Raw genomic sequence first — 23403 nt, 5'->3', positions numbered from 1 at the left:
TAGGGTCACACCCCCCACAACCAGTGTATGATTTAGAGGCTCTATCCACCATGCTGTGCGACCTTTCTGTATCTGCTTTTATCATTTGCTTTATTCCCCATTTGACTCTGTATTTGTGTGCTGTAATTTGACAATATAGAGTTATATTTCTTACTTCCATGTGTCCGTAATATTCAGATAATAGAATGTACTGTTTAATTGATATTCTAAAAAATTAAGAGATCACATATAAAAATACACAACACCCAAACTATACTGATGAGACAAATGAAAAGCCTGAGAGACAGAGTTTCTGGGTAATTGATAATTTATTAATTAGTCTAGTTGATAATTAATAAATTGATGGTCAGTGGTCTTGCTAACCAAATATAAAACCATGGAGATTACTGAATGCTTAAATGTCTTTGGAAAAGAAGGTTCCCCTGACAGGTGAAAATCGACCCTAACTGGTGAACAATTAATTAAGGGGTAGACATATTAATGAGGAAGTAGGCTAAAAGTCTTCATCTCCTCCTGGTGAGAATATGACTTGATCATGTGACTCAGCTGCCTCCAATAATCTGGACAAAGGAATCCATTTCTACCTAGACCACTCTGGTTGGTTTTCCCCTTCGTAAGGTAGGTTCCTAAATCACAATAGAGGGGCTACAAGGACATAGACTTACTTCCTAAGGGCAAGAATTCACCTAAATTAGGTTCTGTTTGTAAGGTCTTCTAGTAGGATGGAGTCCTGCCTAAGATTGAAGAGGATTTGGGCAATCTCATCTATCAGCATTGTCCTTCACAGACTGACTGACTAATCTACAGGGACTGGTTCCTGAATGAGGAAATAGAAAAGAAAAACATCTATCTTAATTTAATTATTGGTTATTGATATAATAGGAAAAAATAATCGTTTCTCTCACTGGAAAGATTTGTCTTATGGTACCTCTGAGACATCATTATGAATATTATTTATCATTGTGCAGTATAATAGCTTCAAAAGGTGTTAGAGATTGAAATGACTTTGTGCTAATTTTGCTTAGAATTATGTTTTTTGAATATGTTCCTTATGTAAGCATGTTTATTTGTTATTTGTTTCTTACTTGATACAACATAAAACAAAGCAAAAACAGCCCAGCTACTTGATCTTCCTGATTGGCATTAAGAAAATGGAAGCTTACTGTAGATCTTTTGAAACATTTTAGTGAGCTCCTTTTAGTTGTCTTGATCACAGATCTCTTTTGTTAACTGTTTTGTTAACATGCTAAGTATTCCTAAATCATAAAATTCTACAAACCATCTGACCTGTGATTATTTACAGTGTTTTATATCTTGCTTCTTTGCCTAGATATTGAAACAAAGAAGGAAAAAGGAAGTGCCCCATACTCAGAAACGCATACAGTTAGCTTTTATTTAGGCCTTGTGAACAGTGCTTTTTATAATGGGAGCTTTCAAGAAGAGCTGTCCCTCCCCACTCCCCCAAATTAATTCTGTGCTTTCTTCCCTTTGGCTGTTCTCTCCCCTTCCTCCTGTATCAAAGCAGATATGAAATTAATGTCTAGCATACATAGACTAATTTAATTAGGACTTCAGCCAGCTCTTACACAATGAAATCTCAGAATTCTATAACTATTGCCAGTTGCAGAAGGGGCCTCAGACCCACACCACTCTGGTTGGTTTTCCCCTTTATAAGCTGGATTCCTAAATCACAATAGAGGGGCTGCAAATGACATAGACTTACTTCCTAGGGGCAAGAATTCACCTAAATTAGATTCTGTTTGTAAGATCTTCTAGCTGGGTGTTGTAAGTTGAATAGAAATGAATCCTGCCTTAGGAATCTGAGAACCGAGGTTCAAATTCTAACTTTGCTGCTTACTGTTAGTATGAATTTAGAGGAATCTCTTCACCTTTTTTTGACCTTGGTTTTCTCACATGGAGAATGAGAAAGTTGAACTACATTGACCTCTTCTGTACTTTTCAGCTCTAAACCTTTTGACTTGGTTTTATTGTCTCCCCCTCTCTCCTTCCCAAATTAACCAGCTTATTAACTAAGTTTTTGGTTGAGTTGGTTGGTAATAATTGGTTAATAATAATAATAATAACAATAGCTAACATTTATAGTGCTTACTATGTGCCAGGCACTGTGCTAAGTGCTTTACAATAATTATTTCATGTTATCCTTACAACAGTCTGGGAGGTAGGCACTAATATCCCCCTTTTTACAGATGAGGAAACTGAGGCAAATGAAAGTTAAGTAACTTGCCCAGGGTCATAAAGCTAGTAAGTAATTTGAGGCCAGATTTGAACTCAGGCCTTCCTGACTCCAGACCTGGTACTCCATCTATATATATAGACATAAATGGCCTTGTTCAGTCATTTTCAGTCATGTCTGACTCTTTGTGACCCTATTTGGGGTTTTCTTAGCAGAGATACTGGAGTGGTTTACCATTTCCTTCTCCAGCTTATTTTACAGATGAGGAAACTGAGGCAAACAGGGTTAAGTGACTTGCCCGGATTTTACACAGCAGCTAGTAAGTGTCTGAGGCCAGATTTGAATTCAGGAAGATGAGTCTTCTTGACCCCAGACCCAGCACTCCCCACCATGCCATCTACTTGCCCCATAAATGGCCTTAGCACTATGTATATACTTTCCATATCAAAGGGTCTGATATTAATATTGGGACAACTTAGGAATAATACAAATATTAGAATTTTAATATAGAAGAGCTATAACTTCTGTTTAGGTCTTGGTTTTCTGGTTGCTTGATTTGTTTTATACTGTTAAGTTAGCTATTCTTTCTGCTTTGGCAACTGGCAACACTATTCTCTTGTTATTTACAAAAGTCAAAATATTTTTTAAAATCCTCAACAATCTTCCTTTTATTATAGCTAAATAAACAATACTAAGTTTTTTTTTATCTTTAGCCTATATATTTTTTTTCTTCAAGACCTATATGTATTAAAATTGGTGTTTAATAAGGTAAATTTTAATAATACTAATGTATATTCTGTATATTATTTGTGTTGTGTAGAAAGAACAAGAACATAATTCATTGCCTTCTGAATGTGGAGAGTCAAGTGAAAATGACTATTTGCATGATCTTAAAACCTTACAAAGAAACACTCTGGAGACTGTGGAAATTGGTTTTATGAAGCCTCCCTCTTTTGAGAGCCAGGAGGTTGTTGTAAGTTGTGCCCAGGACAGCTTTTCTGACTTTTCAGCCACCAGCCCATTTCAGAACCTGCACCCTGTTTGCAGTGATGCTCTGGAGATTTCTTCCATTGTTGATAATGTCAGTATGTTGGTGACAGAGGCAGAAGTTCCTGTTCTAAGAAAATTGCGAAGCAGAAAGTATGAGGAGAAACAATTGTTTGTCTCTGTTGAACCAAGTAAGTGTCAACTGTTATTTGGTGGCTGAACCACATAAAGCATTGGAGAACTACCATCATTTTTGTACTTTCTCCCTGCTTGCTTTTCTCCACTTCTCTTTAACCAAAAGAAACAACTTTGTATGTCATAATTATGGAATGTATTCTCTCACTTAGAGACTGAAGGCTTTGCTTGTTTGTATCACAGATCTTGTTATATTGTCTGGTTGGTTTAGTGGTAGTATGAGTTCTTACTGAGGGAGGTGTTGTATGATCATTTTCATAAGATGTAAATTTATTAAAAGACCTTGTAAGAGCTAGTATCCTTATGTTCAGGAAGTTAAGGTACCGTGAACGTGTGTTAAATAGAGCATGTTATTGTTAAAGCTAGAACCCAATTTGCAAAGTCTTTAGTTTTTATTCATTTAGGCCTCTGCGTCCCTTAAAAATTGGGACATAGTTTGCATTTACAGAACAGCATTGATTTAGATTGGGGATCAGAAGATTTGTGTTTGCATCTTCTACCTATGTGACCTTGATCAAGCTACTTAATTAATGTGGGATACAGTTTCTTCATTTATAAAATAAAAGGTCTTAGATTAGATATTCTTAAATGTCCTTTCATGTTGTAAAGTCCTGTGATTGGTAGAAAACATCATATATTCTAGAGGTAAGTAAAGCATTGAAGGACAAGCCAATTTTTGAATTTTCCATCCTGTTATGATGACTTCATTGAGTTATTATTTAATCTTAATGATATTCAGCATCAACTATAAGGCTTTTCTGATGGTTAATAATAGCAATTCACTTTAAGAATACATTTTTCCTTTTTAGTTGTTGTTTCCAGTGATGAAGAAGGGCCTATTGAACAAAACAATTCAGACACACATAATTTACAACCTGAACAAGGCTATGAGCTTGTCATTAAAGATGGGGAAAGAGTATCTGAGTTGGAGTTGCCAGAAGACACACTTCTGACAGCATCTAAATCTGTGCAGGTAACCCAATCCTGATATAGTATCAGTATTGGCTGAGAATCTTTGCTTTTTATTAGTAAGTGGATTAATTCCAATCAAAAACACTTTTAAAAGTTTTTTATGTGTAATATATAAGTACATACAAGTGTATACACATATGTATAACATAATCATGTTATCTATAGCAAAACATATAATTGCTTTCTCATTTTGAAGTAAAAGGACCATGCTGCTTCATCTTGTCATTTCTAACTCTCAGCTGAAAGGTTATTTTGATTTGGATACACTTCTTTCTTCGTGATTCCCATAGGTCATTTAAGTAAGTATATTTTCCTTGCATTTGCTCAACCAGCAATACCATTCTCCTAGTACTCATGTAATACTAAGGCTAATACCTGTAGTCCCAAGCTTATTTGAAGTTTTGTCTTCTCCTTAGTACTCTGCTCAAATTTTCTTAAATGATGATATTGATTAAAGGTATTGAAATAGTAAGCCGTGCACTATAGGTAATGAGTTAGGAGATGGATGGATTATCTTGTTCAAGGAATAAAAGGAGGCCAATGTCACTAGATTGAAGAATATTTGGGGAGGAGGATAAGGTGTAAGAAGACCAGAGAAGGGGAGGAGGAGGCTAGGTTATAAAAGGCTTTGAATGCCAAATATAGGACTCATGCCCAGCAAATTGGCAAAGATGACAAAAGAGAGGAATGATATAATGATATTCTTATTGTGTAAATTGTTCTCTTGGTTCTGCTCACTTCATTCTCTATTATTTCATACAGCTCTTCCCAGGATTCTCTGAAATCCATAATTTAAAAAAATGGCGTAGTATTCCTTTACATTCCTATACCATGATTTTTTTAGCCGTTTCCCACATGATGGACACCCCCTTAGAGTCCAGTTGTTTGCCATTACAAAAAGAGGTGATCTTAACATTTTTTGTGCATATGAATCTTTTACTTCATTATTTGATTTCTCTGCAATGTACGCTTAGAAGGGGTATTGATGGTTCAAAGTGAAAGTGTAGAGTTGAACTGTTCAGACAGAGGTCAAGACTGGCAATCTTAGAGAATTTAGTCAGAACAAGGATGATGGTCTCAAAAATTACTGAGGAATCAAGGGATTGGAGGTCATGCTGAGGATGAATAGGTTAAGGAGGAATGAGATATGTAGAGAGATGGAATTATAGAAAATTATGTTGAGGTAAAAAAATTTCATAGTTTTTGATTATGGAAGTAGAATACTTGTGGGTGATGGCAAGATCAGGTGTGTGACCTTTGTTGTATGTAGCTGAGGTGGAATGAAGTTTATGGCAATTGAGTAGATTGATGAACTTGGAAACCAAGATATTTAACAGAATAGCAGAAAAATAAAAAAAATAAAAAAATTTAAAAATGATTACATGAAATTAAAAAGCTTTTGCACAACAAAATTATTGCATCTTGACTATCCATGAAACAAAGAAAAATACTTAATGGCCCTCAGTCTGAACAGACCCCTTCTTCTTCTGTAGTGATGGTGACAGAAGGTGCCAGACAGAAGTAGATAAATGAAAAGCAGATGTTATTTTTTTGTATATATTATAATATAGATATATAGTCATATGTGTATATATTCCCTTAAATATCTTCCAGATATATGTGCTTGTATGTCTGTATGTATATGTTTATATATATGTAGATAGGTATAGATATACCTATTTATCTATACCTATATCTATCTGTATCTATCTTTTATCTATCTATATCTCCAAGCGTAAGAGTAGGTTTTGGAATGGAAAGGAAAATTCAATTGTTCAAGAAATGGGGAAGAATGACCTGGGAGCAAATAGATTACTATTATTGCTAATAGATATTACTATCCTAGCCACTGGGACCTGGGAAGGGTCATATATTTGGATGGATTGAACTTAGAAATGATATCATAACTATTAAAAAGAATTTGACCTGGTTACTTACACAGGAAAAAACAAATGAATGAAGAATATGTATTACTCAGATTTACATACAGTTGGATAGATGCTTAGAGAGCTTTGCTCATCAATATATCTGGGAAACGTTATAAATGAACAATATTAGGCCTATAATTAAGCCAAAGGAGGAGAGTACGCCTTCAGGAAATTTTGTAGTTCCTTTAATGACCTCAAATTTCACCCCCAAATAGGAACCCATTATTCTAATACCAATATTCTACCAGTGTTGTTATATAGCTCTCAGGCTTAGAGCACAACAGTCTTTGAAGAATTGAGAATGAGTACCACACAGGTCAATGGAAAAGTACATTGTGGGTGTGAGAAGGCTGCAATGTATAATAAATGAGGAACTTCAAAGAAGAGAAATAAAGAATGACATCAGGCAAATATGTAATGGGAAAAGAATTTGGACTAGGCTTGTAGTAAGGACACAGTGAGGGAAGACAGGTAGATAACTTTAATGAAATGCTTCTGTGGTATCTTTACATTGTTAGGAGAGCCTCAAAAAGGCCTCTGGTACATTAAGTGGACCTCCTCTGGTGAACTTATGGGCAAGAAGAGGAACACAAGATAGGCAGATGTGGATGAGTTGCAATTAGCATTTTTGGTTGAACAATTTACAATAAAAAAAATTCAATTGACCATACTGAGTTAAAAACCTCTAAATGAATTACACTTCCTTAGTGGCACACAAGTTGATGTATGAAGTGATATCAAATTAAGAAACTAAGTAATACTATTATGTGAGAATGAATACAATGAAGCAAGTAGCACCAAATACTAAAATTTGCACCAGTCACCTTTATGGGAGTAAGATCTTTAATTCCCTCTATTATTACAATTAGTGATGAGATAGATTTGACTGTTATTTAGGGGCAGTTAGGTGGCATAGTGGATAGAGTGCCAGGCCAGGAGTCAGGAAGATTCATCTTACTGAGTTCAAATCTGGCCTTAGACACTTACTAGCTGTGTGATCCTGGGCAAATCACTTAACCCTATTTGCCTCAGTTTCCTCATCTGTAAAATAAGCTGGAGAAGGAAATGGTAAACCACTCCAGTATCTGTCTGCCAAGAAAACCCCAAATGGGATCACAAAGAGTTGAACATAATTGAAAATGACTGAATAACAACATTTTTGTACTACATTGAGCATAATTAAATCTCCAGTATTGTGAAACCTGAGAATATGTTCACCACAGAGTTACAGTCTTGGAGGTTCTCACTAAAGTACTGTAAATCTTCACTAACAATGCATGTTAGAAGAAAGAAAGACACTAAAATACCTTACAGCTTCCCCACCCCAGGTGTTAGCGTGAGTACATGGATTATAAGAAAATCTGATTTGTCATTTTAACATTCTATTTATGTCTTACAAATTGTGAAGACCCAGTGAAACTTTTCTTTCTCTTTACTCCACTTATTCTATCTTTAAAAAAAGTCCAAAGTATCCATCTATTTGATTGCTGATGTTTTGGACTGGGCCTTGTTCAGACCAACCCCCTGATAGTTTATGTTATATTTTGGAACAAAGTGAGATAGATGCCTATAGGTAATTCAGCATTCAACAACAACAACAAAAAAAAGAGACTTACTTAGCCATAGGAGGAGAAGGCTGTTCAACAAGGATAGGCATTGAGGACCCCTTGAGCTGATTTGGCTGAGGGAAGCTCTCTTCCTGAGTCACCAGCCAAGCATCTGAGAGCTCCTTGAGCTCTTTGTGGCCCCTTTGTGCTTAAGTGATCAGGAAGTGATGAGTCCCCTAAGCCAACTAAGACTCAGAGATGGACTCAGTGCCTTTAAAGGAAAATTAGCCTAACTTGCATGGAGAAAGAGGGATTAATATATGCCTATCACAGTGGACATCTGTGATGGGGATTAGTTTCTTGCCTTTTGTTTTCTTCACGTAGTTTTTGTGAGTAAGGGTGGTAAAAGGATCATGATAGTAAAGAAGTTCTGTACTGATAATGTGAGCTGGGCCAGCGGCTGTATTACCCATGGCTCTGGTACAGGAAACATTTTGTCTAATATATACACTGAAAGGGAATATGAGTGTAGGCTGGGCAGATGGGGATACCGAGAAAGTCAGCCTAAAAAAATGTAATGTTGCTAGGGAGAATTTGGATGGAGCTGTTAAGTTTGAACAGGAGCAACATATTATCTGAGTCTTTAAGTGATGATGAGTAGCATCTGTATTTATAGGTAATAATAAGCATATAGATATCATAATGGGTAAAGTAAATAGGATTGGCATGACTGAGGGTACTGTCTCAGGTTCACACAGTTACCACTCTTGTGCTCACCAGAAGTTGTATCTTGGTTTGTTGGGGACCTCTATGACAACTGAATGCCAGAAATGAATTAAGCCTTTTGGGGGAGGTCTTTCTCTGTGGATAATTGAAGTCATAAGTTTCAATGACATTGATTTAGATTCAGATCGGATATGGTTTAAGAACTATTTTACTCTATGGAATTCATTTTGGGAGAGACAGTTATCTGAAACATTTTTTTTTGCAAGGTAAACTCATTGTTTTTACTGAGCAAGATGCTGACCAAAATGGTAGTTTGATTTGCCACTCACTATTTCTCAATGTAAATTGCAGGTATTGGTAAATTATAGAATCGTAGTTCTACTTAGAAGAGAACTTGGAAATGATTCAACTTAACTTAATTTTTTAGATGAAAATGTAGGCTAATTCATTACATAATAATGAATTAGTAAAATGAGTATAATAGGCATTTAAAACTGAAAATGTACATTAATTTTTTCAGTATTTGATATTCACTTAATACTTAATGTAGTTCATTTTATCCTTTATTTCTTTCTAGGTTTCACCTAATGCATTTCCAGAAAGTCTCGTCATGGACAATTTTTCTTGTATTATACCCAGTAATGAGATGGATCTACACTTGGATATTACATTTACCTCTATTTACATTGGCAGCATAAAAGGAGTTTCTAGTGGTTATGTTACTGTAAGTATTTTTAGCTTGAGATATTTTTGTAACTGATCACTAATAAAACGTTTGTGAATTTCTTTGAGTAAAAATAGGAATAGAGGGATTTAGAGATTCATTTTTATGAGATGCTTTAGATTTTTAAAGTAGTTATTTCTGTCTTCAATCCTCTCATTTTCAATTCTGATAATTTCTAATTACTCAAACTATAACAATTACATATATTTACATAGAAATTTAAGATTTACAAAGTGCTTTACATTCCAGGGTAAGAAACAGAGGCTCAGAAAAATTGGGTGATTTACCTAAATCCACAGAGCTAGTAACTGGCATAATTGTAATTGCGACCCTTCTCCTCCAACTGAAAGGCTAGTTTTCTCCTACTATACCATACTGCCTTTATTTTTAAGCATATCATCCTTTATTGTTTTTGTTTTGATTTTACTCTGAGATTTTTTAAAAAATGACAAGTTTTGTGGCCTTGGACAACAGTTTACCTCTTTGCACCTCAGTTTTCTCAAGTGTAAAATGAGGGTGTTGGATTAGAAGACATCCCTTCTAAAATTCTCTGATTCTCTAATTTTGACACATTCCTTAAAAAAAAAACTTTGTATTTTTTTTTACATAGAACAAAAGTATCTTAAAAGTACAGTAATAGGATGTAACAATTTTTAGAATTCTTGATGTTCCACATTAAACTGGGACATTTGCACTATACAACTCAAATTAAGTTATAATGCTTAGGTGTAGTGGAAATCTTCAACTTAGGAGTGGGTAGTGTTGTAAAAGTTCGTTTATAAGTCATTTATTTTGTCTGGAACTCTGAAAGCATTTCCCCCTAAAGACAGTTTTATAAAGGGTGGTCAGGTTCCCAGGCTAGTCCATAAAAGCCCATTAAACCCTGAATGTATTTAAGCTATAATACTGCTTTACTTGTCACATCCCTGCCCCTTGGGATTTGGTTGGTACAAGTGAATTCCAATTATTATTGGACCTGATGATAAGAACCTTGCAAGGAAGGAGGACATGGTCTAAATCCTGATCCTAAACAATAAGCAGTGCCCTCCTGGGTCAAGCCAAAATTTTCAGGGTAGGAAAATCCAAGAGGTTAGCCAAGTGGCAGGAATTTGTATCAGTACTGCCTTGAAAGCAATATGGAGTCAGGGAACATACAGTAAAGAGGGGAACAGTGGCTGTGGGAGATGGTTGTCTAATGGCAACTTCTTTGCCTCAGATCAAGGATTCTTAACTTGGTTTCACAGAGTCTGTCAACTTGGGGAACAAATTACATCTTATTTTTTCTCACTCACTTTTTGTTTCCTTTGTAATTCTCTGAATTTTATTCAGAACATTATAATGAGAAGGGGTCCATCGGCTTTACCAGACTGCCAAAGGGGTCCATGACTCAAAAAAAATTAAAATTACAAAAGAAACCAATTGTATTGAAATACAGAATTTTTTAAACTGTCTCTCTGGTATATTTTATTATTGATAATAATTATTGCTTTACAATTATTATATCATTTTATTTTTACAACACCCCTGGGAGGTAGGTGCTATTATAAGGTAAGTATTGTTGTTGTTGTTAACTACCATTTTAAAGATGAGAGAACTGAGGCAGAGAGAGGTCAAATGACTTGCTCAGGGTCACATACCTTTAATTGTCTGAGGCTGACTCGAGATCCAAAGCTCCCTTCACTAAGCCATCTCATTACGTCTATATTTTCAGCCAAATCTGAATGGAGAGGATCAAGGCAAATATCTAAATGTCAAGTCTGCAATATAAGGAACATTATTGAAATATAATTCTTAAACTAAAGCAAAACCAAAAAAAGGAAGTTTTCTGGGTCCCAGGTTAAGAACTTCTGTCTAGGAAATCAAGCTAGGCTTCTATGTTGAAGGCTTTAAGACTTTTGGGTGGCAGAGTATTTAGTTCTTCTGTGTATGTGGACTATTCATGAATTAGATTTCTGTAAGCCCTAGACTGCTATTATTAACTTTATGCACAGGTCCAAGAAATTGCACTATCAAATCAATAGAAAAGAATTAGGTAATAGAAAAAATTGTTGGGGAAAAACATAGACATACGATTTCATCTTCAATTAATATTTAATGTTTATTGAATGCCTACTGCATGTAAACATGGTGCTAGGTAAGGGGGAAAGGGAAAGGATAAGAAGTGATGTAAGATATGGATATGAATAGGGATATGATTAATACCTTCTTTCAAGGGAGTGGAATATGAGGGGAGTGAATCTGGTCTTTGTAGTTTAAATATGATATAAAATAATAAGTACATAAAGGTTAGTGCCACATGATGGACAACTGTTCGACATCAAGAAATATTATAGAGGAGTCAAGATGGTGGAATAGGATTCAGAGCAGGGAGTCTCATTCCTTCAGACAGATCTAGAAAATGCACCAGACCAAATCCTTATGGGGAAATCCAAGAAAAAGTTACAGTGAATAATTGTTATAGCCCTGATCACCGTAGGGACTTAGTTAGAGAGGTTTATGGACATTGGAGTTGGGGTGTATCTAAGACTGGTCATGGGCAGAACATCCCAGCTTCCAGGGAACAAGAGGAGGTTCCAGACTCAGCAGGACACAATGGAGGTGGAACAATCATCAGGAATGATCAGATCAAGGGCATAACAATACCTTTGTGTGGCTGAGGTGAACTGAGGATGGAAATCTTGTCAGTTTAGGAGGTCGATAGACTGTCAGTCCCAGTGTTAGAGGGTAAAAGTGCTTAAGGGTTTGTAGTTTCACACCCACAGCATGTGGAAAAGGGCATAAAAAGGGGAGGCATGCTTCTCATTTTTTTTTTTTTTGCCTAGGACCAGCCTTGTATTTCTACGTTATATTCATTGCAACATATATTCTTTATGAGGAAAACAAATTTATTGTTACTAAAATGTGTTTTATAAGTCTATAGGCTCATTAAAAACATTTTAGCAGTAGCTTTAGACTTTGTTCCATTTGCTATAAAGTGCAGTCATTTTAAGAATTTTGTCTTAGAAATCCACTTTCTTCTTAAGTTTTGGCAAGAAATAGCACACTTTGGGATAAATGCAAATAACAGCTCTTTGAAAGTACCAGAATAAAAAAAGTTTATTTGACTTTAATTGGATCTTTTTAGCCAAAATCTATAGCCAATGTATACAAACTATCACATATATTCCCTCCATGATTTACTACTTAAATAGCAAGTAAAGCAACCTTTCTACATTAGATCCTAGTTGACTGGTACCAAGGGAACATGAATTATCTAATTTGACAAATCCATACTACGGGTACATAGAGTAGGAAAACAAAGATAATGAATTTTTTTGAGAAATATAATTTGAAAGGTAATAATGATTAATGGTTTGTACTGTTACAAATTTATTTATTTTATAAATGTAGGAAGCCCAGTACTTCACTGAATTTTTTTTTTTGCTGTTTTTATTGAAATCTCTTACTAGTTTGATTGGTCAGAGCACATTAATCTGGGGGTCAGCTTTGTGAATTTGAACCTTGTGTGGGGACCACTTTGCTTTGTACTATTCCAAATTCATTACAAATCTTGGCCAGGCATCTCACAAATTTGTTGATCACGAGAGAATGTGAATGGATGAGTACAAATTCATCATCTCTAATTGTACAAAATTCATAGCAAAATTTCCACAATGGGACAGTATTTTCTGAGTATAATGGAAATAAAATTTTGGTGGAGAAGTTTTAGAAAAGTAATGGTTTAGACAAAGGAATTATAAATAGCAAGTGTCTCAAAAAAATAAGGGAAAAGCATGGGGGAAGGGTAAATCAGTGTTTTGAAATTTATAAGATCTTGGGGGGTTAGATATAATAGTGGCTTAAAATCAGGTAGAATATTATATTCTTTTTATTCTGATAAGGAATCCTAGTTTCTTCATTTCTGTACCAATGAAGTACAATTTTGTACATGAAGTAAGGCATTATTGTAATTTAATGTTCATTGAGACTACCTACGTTTTTTGACTTAAAGTTATTGGCTTTAAAACTGAGCATATGAGAAAGAGATTATATGATTCTTAAATATTTATGACATGAAAATTTCAAATTAGAACATTTACTTGGTTGGCTGATAAAGGGACATAACTTTTATAGTACAGGCTACAGGATATGAGTTTATGATTTGAAAAAGAAAAAATTTTGATAACTGTTTTAAGTAGCAACTTGGCAAAACTAACTTTTACTTTTTAATTTTCCTTTAAGTTCACAACAAAATATATAAAGATTCCATTTCAAGGTAAGTAATTACTTCATGACCTACTCTTTTCACTGTAATTCTATGCATCAAATAAGTTATTTCTACCAATTTTCTTTTAAAATATTTTAAATCATTTTGTTCTTTTCCAAGTACTTTTTTTGTTCCTGATTGCTTTTCATTGTGGCCACTTCAGCATAACTAAAAAATTTAGTAATATACAGACCAAAGCCAGCTTAGTAGTGTTCAGCAGTTTCAGCATTATTGATTTTGAAAATGTCTTTAAAATACTAAAACTATTCTCAAAACAGTGATGTGTATATATATATGTATATATATATGCAAAACTAATATTATGACAAATAATGGCAAGTCAGCTCATTGTGCTTTTCTTGGGAGTAATTGAACTAAAGCTCTAATGGAAAACTTAAAAAAGTGGAATTGCACATGTGAAAATGGATGTATCAAAGGAAAACTTACATAGGGAGAAGCTTGGGGAGTGGTCAACATTATAAAACAGTATTTTAAGGTATAGGAATTTGTGGAGATCTATAATAGTGGACTAAATGAGGTATAATTTTATGTTACTTCTAATTTGATAAAGATATCTTGGTTCTTCAGGGTTACACCAGTGGAGCAGAAATCTTGGCAAGTTCTACCAATCTTGAAAGACTTTGAGTATGAGCCCAGTGATTCATTATATGTCTGTGCTCCTAGAATCAGAAAGCTAAGTTTGATGAAGCTCGTATTTAGGTTAGCTACTGTAACTCTTCAAGACCGACTACTAAATTACATAGGGATTGGTATCTTTGTTGGTAGAGAATGTGCAGACTAATAAAATTACAGATCCTTTAGACATTAAAGTAATGAAACAGAGGTTGGGAAATTCATCTCAAACTTGTGCTCAGGCAATCTAGAGCATTTTATTTTTCATTCAAAAAACTACTACAATAAATGCTGACATTGCAAAAAAGAATACAGGTTAGAGAGGTGATACTTTCACCTGAGGTTGAAGGAAAATTGATGAGGAATGAGGTGAGGATTATTTTAAACAGGAGCAATAGAAGGGAATACTTCTATTCTAACAGTGAAAATAGGAGCAAAGGCTGTAAGTATAAATTTATTTCCACAGAACTCCACAGAAAATGGAAATAATGAATCAGGGTAAGGACGTTGATGTTTAGAAAGTCAACCTTTACAATATTTTGTATCATATTAAGTAAACATATTAAGAGGCCTGATTAGGGCAATACAATAAATTACTATGAGGTATCTCAACTGTAGTAGTTTAGAAGATAAAAATTAATCCACAAATATTAGAACATTTCAGTATATTATTAGTACTAGGTGATGTAAGCATTAAATTTTTTAGGGAAGTCACACTTGGAAAAATTTAGGATAGAAGGAATGAAGAGGAAAAATAGTAACTGATAGCTATGAAAGAGTTATTACCTGGGAGATTTAATGTCATTTTATACTGAAATTTATTGCTCTTTATAATTTGTTACATATAGTCCATGTAGTTGAATGTAAGTGCTTATGGGGGAGAAGAGAAGCTTTTATTAGAAAGATGCCACCCTTACTAATAATTACCAGTAATTCACCAAGTATGAATTGAGTTTTGATTGACTTCTGAATCACTAATACTGCTTCATGGTTCTTACTTATGGCACTTGACCCTTTTCAACTTTTCAGATCATAGCTCCAAGTGAGGGATTTATATGGTCTAAGTTTTTAACCTAAGGAACCTTTTCTCCAGTTTTCCTTTTTAATAAATTGTAATAGGAATTGCATATTTTAAGAAACTAGACTCCCTAAGGTTTAAGTATAATTAATGGTTAATTACTATACCTCTTCCTGATTTTGATATAACATTTCTGCTTGTATTTAGTTTCACATCCTTAAGGTAAAACTCAGAAATTCAGTTAATATTTATTAAAATTCTTCTATATATAAAGCACTGGGGATACTGAGACAAAAACTTTAAAATAGTCTCTTCTCTTAAGGAGCTTACATTTTACTAGAGGACATAACATGTTCACATATAAGTAAATATAAGGTAATTTGAAGAGGGGAAGAATATTAACAATCCCTTAGTTAAGTCTTTTAGGAAGATAAGTTGAGAAAGGCAGGGATGAGGTGGGGGGGGGAATTACATTCCAAGAGTGGGGGGGGTGACTTCTGTGAATGAATGCATGGAAGTGGAATGTGGAATTCTGAATGCAGGACTAGCAAGGTAATATCCCATTTTGTTTTTTAACATAAAATTCATAAAGGGTAGTAATGTAAAATAAGACTGAGAAGGTCATTTGGACCCAGATTGGGAAGTACATTAACTTCTAGGCTGAGGAGTAAGTAATAGGGAGCCCCTTGAAATAGATATGGGTAACTTCCTAAATAGGTTAATTTCTTAAATTATGATACCATGTAAAATTTAAAACTTTTCTTTTGGTCTTCTTTAGTGTCTCTGAATAAGATTTCTTTGTTAGTGGATACCATTCATTTAAAGAAGTTTGGGTTGTGGACACATAGAGATGACAACCATTTTAAAAGGAGAAATTCTATAATTTTCCTCTGGACATCTTCAGATTACCTAGAAATGATTGAAAACCAACTTGGGAAATCTGTTTTAAGGCAGCTATGTAAGTATATGGTAGATTTAAAATTCTGCAGATCCGGGGAAGTCTTGTAAAGAGTTGAGCCTCCTGTTCTAGTTATGTTTTTAACAGTTTACTTATTTGGTTTATTACTATATGTTATATGTAGTTTTCTGCATTTTTCATATCATTCCTCCTGATAGTTATGATCTAAACTGAGGTGTGGGGTGGGTGGATTTTATTAGTATCTGTATCTGGAATTCTGTTAATTAGCTGCCATTCTAGACAGCTTTTATTCATCTTTGAGATTCATACTTCCATTTTCTAAGAAATAGTGACAAAGTTAATCCATGCTAAATTTCATTTCTTCATTCCTTCAACAGTTTCTTTGGTTCTGGAAAGATAGTACTGACAATGACTAAAGCAAGGATTTGTCTATATTTCTAAGTAAGAGAGGTAGTTGGTTTGGAATGATTCAAGTGCACTGTTTAACTTAATGATTTCCTTTATTTTGACATTTGGCCTTTAAGACCTTTTAAAATTTTACAAAAGAAAGACCAGGCCACCATTGCTGCCTCAGGTAGTATCTACACATATGGGATTGGAGACTCAGTGGGAAATCTGATAGCCTTGTACCTTCAACCCAAGAGAGGGAAAAGGGAAAGAATAATGATGAATACTTATATAATGGATTGAGGCTTATGAAGTTCTTTCTTTATTGCCCTATGAAGCAGATAGTATTGTTTTCCATATTTTACAGATTTGGACACTGAAGCAAAATAATTTTTCTGTCATCTTGTAGCCAGCAGGTGTTGAGACTTTCATTTGAACTCAGATTTTCCGACTAATAGTATAGTCATTTGGAAAAAGCACTTGATAGGGAGTCAAAAAATCTGGGTTCAAATACCAGCTCTTATACATCACCTCTTTAGGTCTTAGTTTCCTTATTTGTAAATTAAAGGGATTAGTTTAAATCATATCTCAGATCTATTCTAGTTCTAAATCTATGATACTATGAAAGCAGAGTTCACTAGAAAAAGAGATGTAAAGAAGTTTGAGAAATAATTGCTGACCAGCTCTCTTTTTCCCCAATTCAGAATTATTAGTAGTGAGCATAGTTTTATTTTTCATGAAGCCAATGCAAACTATTAATCACTCAATCCTACCTCTTGCCCTTGATACCTACAGATTCATTCAAAGGATCAAGAATTGAAAAACAGATGAGAAAAAGAAAGTTCAGGGAGAATTTCATTCGAATGAGAGATTGCTGTTGAAGCACTCTGTGGCTTGGATGCATTCTTAATTGATAGGGGAAAAATAAAGAGAAACTTGGCAATATTGTGGGAAACAGGGATTAAAATGGGTTATTCTTTCTTTTCTAGCTAAATCTGATGAATTCATATTCCTTGAGTTGAGCAAACCAGTGTCAGAAGAGGAAGAGGATAAACTGAATGAGGTGATGGCAGAAGTGAGCAGGAAAATGAGATCATTAGACCTTTGCCATCCACTGCCTTGGAACCAGGCTCTTGCTTTGCTTCAGGACTTATCTGCAAAAGAATGTTCTTTTATTGATTATTATTGTTCCTCATCAAAATATTGCCATTTCCCGGTGGCTGCTGTTGAAACGAAGGCAGAATCTCCCTCTCAGGTCAGTGCATGTCTAAGATAATTTTATGAATAAAAAGAGAAATTAAGCCACTTTTCAAATACTAGTGGAAGATACCCATTTCTCTGCTTCTCCAGGTAAACATTATTTATGTGTCAATGTTACTTATTTATTCATACAACTTACCTTCAAAGAAGAAAATACTTAGAATTATAGACAGCTGCTTCTGCAAGCTGATTCTTTTGGACTGGAGAACCTATGGGAGACTACTTGAATAGGGTGAGGGACAAAAGACTTCCCCCCGTTTTATGATCTGGAATGTCAAAGACCCTAAATCTGCCCTAATCTTTTTGGAGCTTTCCAGATCATTATTTTACTTAGGCCATTTTTCTTTGGGTTGGGGGGTAGCAATTCTAGCATAGCATGAAGTGAGGCAACTATATGGCAGCTTAAACTTGAAGTAGAATAATCAAAAGACAGTGAGGTCTGGCAGCTAGTAGAGTGACTTCATGTTCATTCAGAAGGCATTCCTTCTTGTGCCCATACTTTTTATTCTATTAAGTTCCTTGACCATCTAACTATATTTCTTCCCTTCATCATTTTTTTTCAAGGCCACTTTGGATCCTCACAGAAAGTTCATTAGTCTCATTTTAATGAACAAGAAAAGTTTGTTTTTTTCTTTTTAAAACTTAATTTTTTCAATTAAAAGCATCTATTTTCTCTCCCTTGCACGCCTCTCCATTGAATGAAAGAAAAAAGAAAGAAATGAAGGAAGAAATAAAAAGAAACCAAATGACCTCCAGAAAGTGATATTTTACAACTTCTGCTAGAACTTATTCTAGATTTTAAGAATGCTGCTGTAGGATAGCTTCCCTTATATCAAATCAAAATCCTTTATACAAAAACAAAAAAACAAAAAAAAACCCAAAACAAAACCAGAAAACTCCCAGCCACCATGATATTTAAATTTGAACCTTTAAAGAAGGTAAATTAAGGGAAATGATAAATTTGTATTAAAAATGAGTGTTTACTTTGCATTGTGTTTACTGCAGAATTTAAATAGCTCCTCGGTGCATTTAAAATATTATTTGACTTATATACATTTGAAGAATTTCTTATCTAATCCTATGCTATAAATGACACTACTCACCCACCATATGCTTTTATGTTTTCTGTTTCATAGTGGCAATGAGTCTGAGCTAATTCATTCACATTCTGGTTTATTTTTGTGGTACTAGTTTTTCAGGTATGGGATAATCTGTGGCTCTGGACTGAGTGAATTCAAGTGATGTATGATTAAAATCATGACCTTGCCCTTATTAGCTGAATGTGCTCTAGCTGACTACCAGTCAGTGGTTTGTTTTTTCTTATGTAAAAACAAGGTAGAGGCAGTGTGTTACAGTGGATAGGGAGAGCCCATCCTGGAGACAAGAAGATTTAAGTTCAGGTGCTGTCTCTTGAACATATGGGCTGTGTGACCCTGGGTGAATCACTTAACCCTCTTGTCCCAGTTAACATGTGGTAAGTAGCATAGCTGACATTTGAATTTAGGTCTCCTGACTTTGATTGTAGCACTCTTTGCATTGTAACAAAATGCCTCCCTTCTACAAAAGCTCTCTTCATGAAATTGTTTCTGCTTACAGTGATGATTATGACAATTTGCATTTATGTAATGCTTTAAGGATTACAAACTCTTTTCCTAACAACAGCCCTCTAAGGCAGATTGTTTTGGTGTTAATTGTCCATTTATTTTTACAGATTATGGAACTAAGCCTCAGAGAAGCTATTTTGTTCATGATTACCCCACAAATTAATGTTAGAGCCAGGATTTGAATCTCAAGAATTTTTTAGTTTGTTTTTACTTTGCCAAATATATGTAGATATAGATATATCTATATTATTAATGTGGTACTAACTCAGGTAGGTATCTTCATCTTATATGTCCTGGGTTTTGTTTTGATTTTGTATTTTCAAGATTTAACATATTTCTATTCATACATAGTCATAAAGACAACTTTTTTTCTTGCTGTTTATTTTTATCAGGCCTCAAATACCAATATAACCAAGCCTAGCTATACCCTTTTGCAGAAGAGGGGTAGTGGTTGCTATTCACTTTCTATTACATCGAATCCAGATGATAATGAATGGAAAGAAGTAAAAAACACTGGACCAATTAAAAAGTATGTACTCAATGTCTTATCCTGTTTGTATTAGGTGAGCACAATGCTTAAGGTTGTGAAAAGCAGTTTCCATTACCGTGCCTGCTTTTTACTATCCAATTTAGGAAATGTTGTCTTTTGAATTGAAATTTCGCAGACTAATACTTTTTCCAAAAGTGAAATCATGTTTTGGCAATTTTGTTCCTCTTTTGATTTATGAGAAGGTGAAAATAAACACTTTTAAAAAGTTGTGGGGGGAAGTTAGGTGGCACAATGGATAGAGCACCAGCCCTGGAGTCAGGAGGACCTAAGTTCAAATCCGGCCTCAGACACTTACTAGCTGTGTGGCCCTGGGCAAGTTACTTTACCCCAATTGCCTCCCCTACCCTCATCCCACCCCCAAAAAGTGCTACTTTGCTTAGTTTTTTGTTAACTCAGAAATGAGTGGTAATTATATATTTCATATTTGGCAGGGTTAATCTTTTAGGAAAAATTTCCTTTTTTTTTTTTTTTAAGGCAGTTGGGGTTAAGTGACTTGCCCAGGGTCACACAGTTAGTAAGTGTCAAGTATTTGGTCTGAGGCTGGATTTGAACTCAGGTCTTCCTGACTTAAGGGCTGGTGCTCTATCCACTGTACTACCTAGCTGCCCCAAGGAAAAATTTCAAGTCAGATTTGAATGAAAGTGGTTTTGTGATTTTTAGCTTTGTATATTAAAGTTCTGCATTTAAATCTGTGATAGAAAAAACACAATAGTGCCCTGATTTAAGGTTCTTTGAATCCTTCCAAGTAGTATTAGAATTGCTGTTTTGTTCAGCCTTCAGTTGGGTTTTCTTGCTGATGCAATAGGGAGAATACCTAAGGAGTTGAGAATTTAACCATTAGTTCTCCTGCATGATCTTTTTTTCTCAGTTTTTTCCTATTATGTGTAATATATGAATGAACTAATTAAAGTTATAGCAAAGTACAGCATCAACATACGGAGTTTTTAGATTTCCTTGTTTTTCTTAGATAGTGCCCATTAGGGTCAAAATTAAATTAGACGCAAATCAATCAGACAAGCATTTTCAAGCACCTACTGTATACCAGTCATTGTGCTAAATGCTGGAGTTACAAATTACCCCCTACCCCCAAATTTATACTCAGAGGGACCTTAAGTTCTATCGAAGGAAACAATATATACATATGTAAGTATGTACAGCATAATTATATAACAAATAAATATAAGGTACTTAGGAATGGAGGGCACTAGTAGTTGGGAGGGACTGAGAGGCTTAATGGAGAAGTTTGAGCTGAATTTTGAAGGAAACTAAGGATTCTTAGAGGGAAACACATTTAGGAGGGAGCACATTTTAGGCATGGGGCAGACAATATAAAGGTATGGACTTGGAGTCAGGAAATAGAGTATTGTATATGAAGAACAATATTAGAGCCATTTCGGTTCAACTACAGTGTTCATGAAGAGTAGTCATGTATAAGAATTCCTAAAAGATATGTTAGCACCGGGTTGTGAAGGACTTTAAATTCTTATCAGAGTTTGCATTACAATCTAAACGTAATAGGGAGCCACTGGAGTTTATTGAGAAAGGGAGTGTCATGTCTTATCTTCCCTTTAGGAAACAATTTGTCAATTGTATGGATGATGGATTGGAAGGGAGAGAGACTTGAGGCAGGAAGGCCAATTAGAAGGCTATTCTAATAGTCCAGGCTAGGCCTGAATTGCTAGGATGGTAACTGTGTGGCTGAGAGAAGTCCACAGATATGAGATGTTGTGGAGGTAGAAATAACAGGATTTGGCAACAATTGGATATGTGAGGTATGGGAGTCAAGGATAATAATAATAATAAAAAAAATGTTGTTGTTCAGTTGTTTCAGTTGTGCCTAATTCTTTATGACTCCATTTGGGTTTTTGTTTTTGGCTAAGATACTAGAGTGACTTGCCATTTCCTTCTCTAACTCATTTTACAGATGAGGAAACTAGTCAAGCAGGGTTAAGTGACTTGCTCAGGATCACACAACTAGTAATTGTCTGTGGTGGGATTTGAACTCAGGTCTCCCTCATTGGAAACCCAGTGCTCTATCTACTGTACCACCTAGCTTGCCCTCTCTCTGCCTTCCCCCCAATAGCTAACATTTTATTGCTTACTATTATTTATTACTATTAATAACTAATTTATCTGCTATTAATTATTAATAATTACTATTGCTAGTATTTATTACTTACTATTTACCTCATACTGTGCTAAACTCTTTGCAATTATTATCTAATTTGGTCCTCACAAAACTCTTGGAGGTAGGTATCAACATTATCCTCATTTTACAAATAAAGAAACTGAGGCAAACAGAGGTTAAGTGACTTGCCCAGAGTCACACAGCTAGTAAGTGTCTGAGGTCACATTTAAATTCAGATCTTCCTGACTCCAGGCTCAGTGCTCTTATCCACTGTGCCACCTAGCTACTTGCTAGGGTGATATTGAGGTTACAAACCTGAATGATTAGGGGTGCCCTAGCACTAGGGAGATTTAGAAGAAGGATGGGTTTTGGAGGAAAGAGAATGTGTTTGGACACATTGAGTTTTAGATGCCTATGGGGCATCCAGTTTGAAATGTCCAATAAGCAGTTGGAATTGGAGGTCAGACAAGAAAACAGAGCTAGATCTGGTAGTCATCTGCATAGAAATGATAATTAAGTCCATGGGAGTAGATGAGGTCACTGAGTGATAAGTGATGAAAAAGAGAGCCCAGACTAGAGCTTTGGGGCATATCTACCATTATAGATGTGGATTATGGATTCCGATGTGGTAAAGGAGTCTGAGGGGGTGGTCATAGAGGAAAAAAGAGAACCAAGGGAGAGATGATCACAAAATCTAAGTATGGTTTATACCTTTCTTATTATCAGTTACCCTTATTTACCCAGCAACCCTTCTTTATTGAACAGGATACCTCCTTCAATACTAGTCCAACCTAGCTTTGGGGCAATAAATCACAAGTGTCATTCTTTATAAACTTTTGTACTAGATGCTAGAGGAAGAATGCTTGACTAACCATAGCCTGGTTTCTAGTATCTTGTAGATACTAGAAACTGTGTTTCCGTTTGTTTTCCATTTAGTTTATTTTCTACACATTTTGAAATCTATGTAGGAGCTTTCTTTGTGGAGATGTGGATCCTGAGCATTCATTTTAGTCTTATTGTCTAGTAGGCACAAAGAATATGAGCCTCTATAGCAGGAGTTCTTAATCTGGGGTCTATGAATTTGTTTTTAAAAATATTTTGATAACTGTATTTTAATGGTTTTTCTTTGTAATCCTATACATTTTATTTTATGCATTGAAAACTATTATTCTGAGGAGTCTATAGGCTTCCCTAGGCAGCCTAAGGAGTGGGTTCATGACACTAAAAAAGTGAAGCCCCCTGCCCTATAGTAACAACCTATGCTTTGTTCTGGAATTATGTGTGTGTGTGTGTGTGTGTGTGTGTGTGTGTGTGTGCGCGCGCGCGTGAGAGAGAGAGAGAGAGAGAGAGAGAGAGAGAGAGAGAGAGAGAGAGAGAGAGAGAGA

The 23403-nt window shown here is 35.0% G+C and overlaps 1 protein-coding gene across 4 annotated transcripts in view; it reads left to right on the top strand.

The window, feature by feature from the left end:
* The window catches only part of SENP7 (SUMO specific peptidase 7), a 164662-nt gene that overhangs the window by 95109 nt on the left and 46150 nt on the right, over positions 1 to 23403 (top strand). For all 4 annotated transcript variants that reach the window (XM_027867203.1, XM_027867194.1, XM_027867184.1 and 1 more), the window contains 7 exons: positions 3015 to 3372; positions 4186 to 4349; positions 9127 to 9273; positions 13495 to 13528; positions 15949 to 16128; positions 17466 to 17731; positions 19733 to 19869. In XM_027867203.1, the coding sequence (XP_027723004.1) occupies positions 3015 to 3372; positions 4186 to 4349; positions 9127 to 9273; positions 13495 to 13528; positions 15949 to 16128; positions 17466 to 17731; positions 19733 to 19869 (1286 nt within the window). The remainder of the gene's footprint in view (positions 1 to 3014; positions 3373 to 4185; positions 4350 to 9126; positions 9274 to 13494; positions 13529 to 15948; positions 16129 to 17465; positions 17732 to 19732; positions 19870 to 23403) is intronic.

The sequence above is a fragment of the Vombatus ursinus genome, unplaced genomic scaffold (genome assembly GCF_900497805.2).
Source record: "Vombatus ursinus unplaced genomic scaffold, bare-nosed wombat genome assembly UNPS02001419.1, whole genome shotgun sequence".
Taxonomy (NCBI): domain Eukaryota; kingdom Metazoa; phylum Chordata; class Mammalia; order Diprotodontia; family Vombatidae; genus Vombatus; species Vombatus ursinus.
Note: the sequence above shows the minus strand (reverse complement) of the source record. Positions and strands in the feature narration are given on the sequence as shown.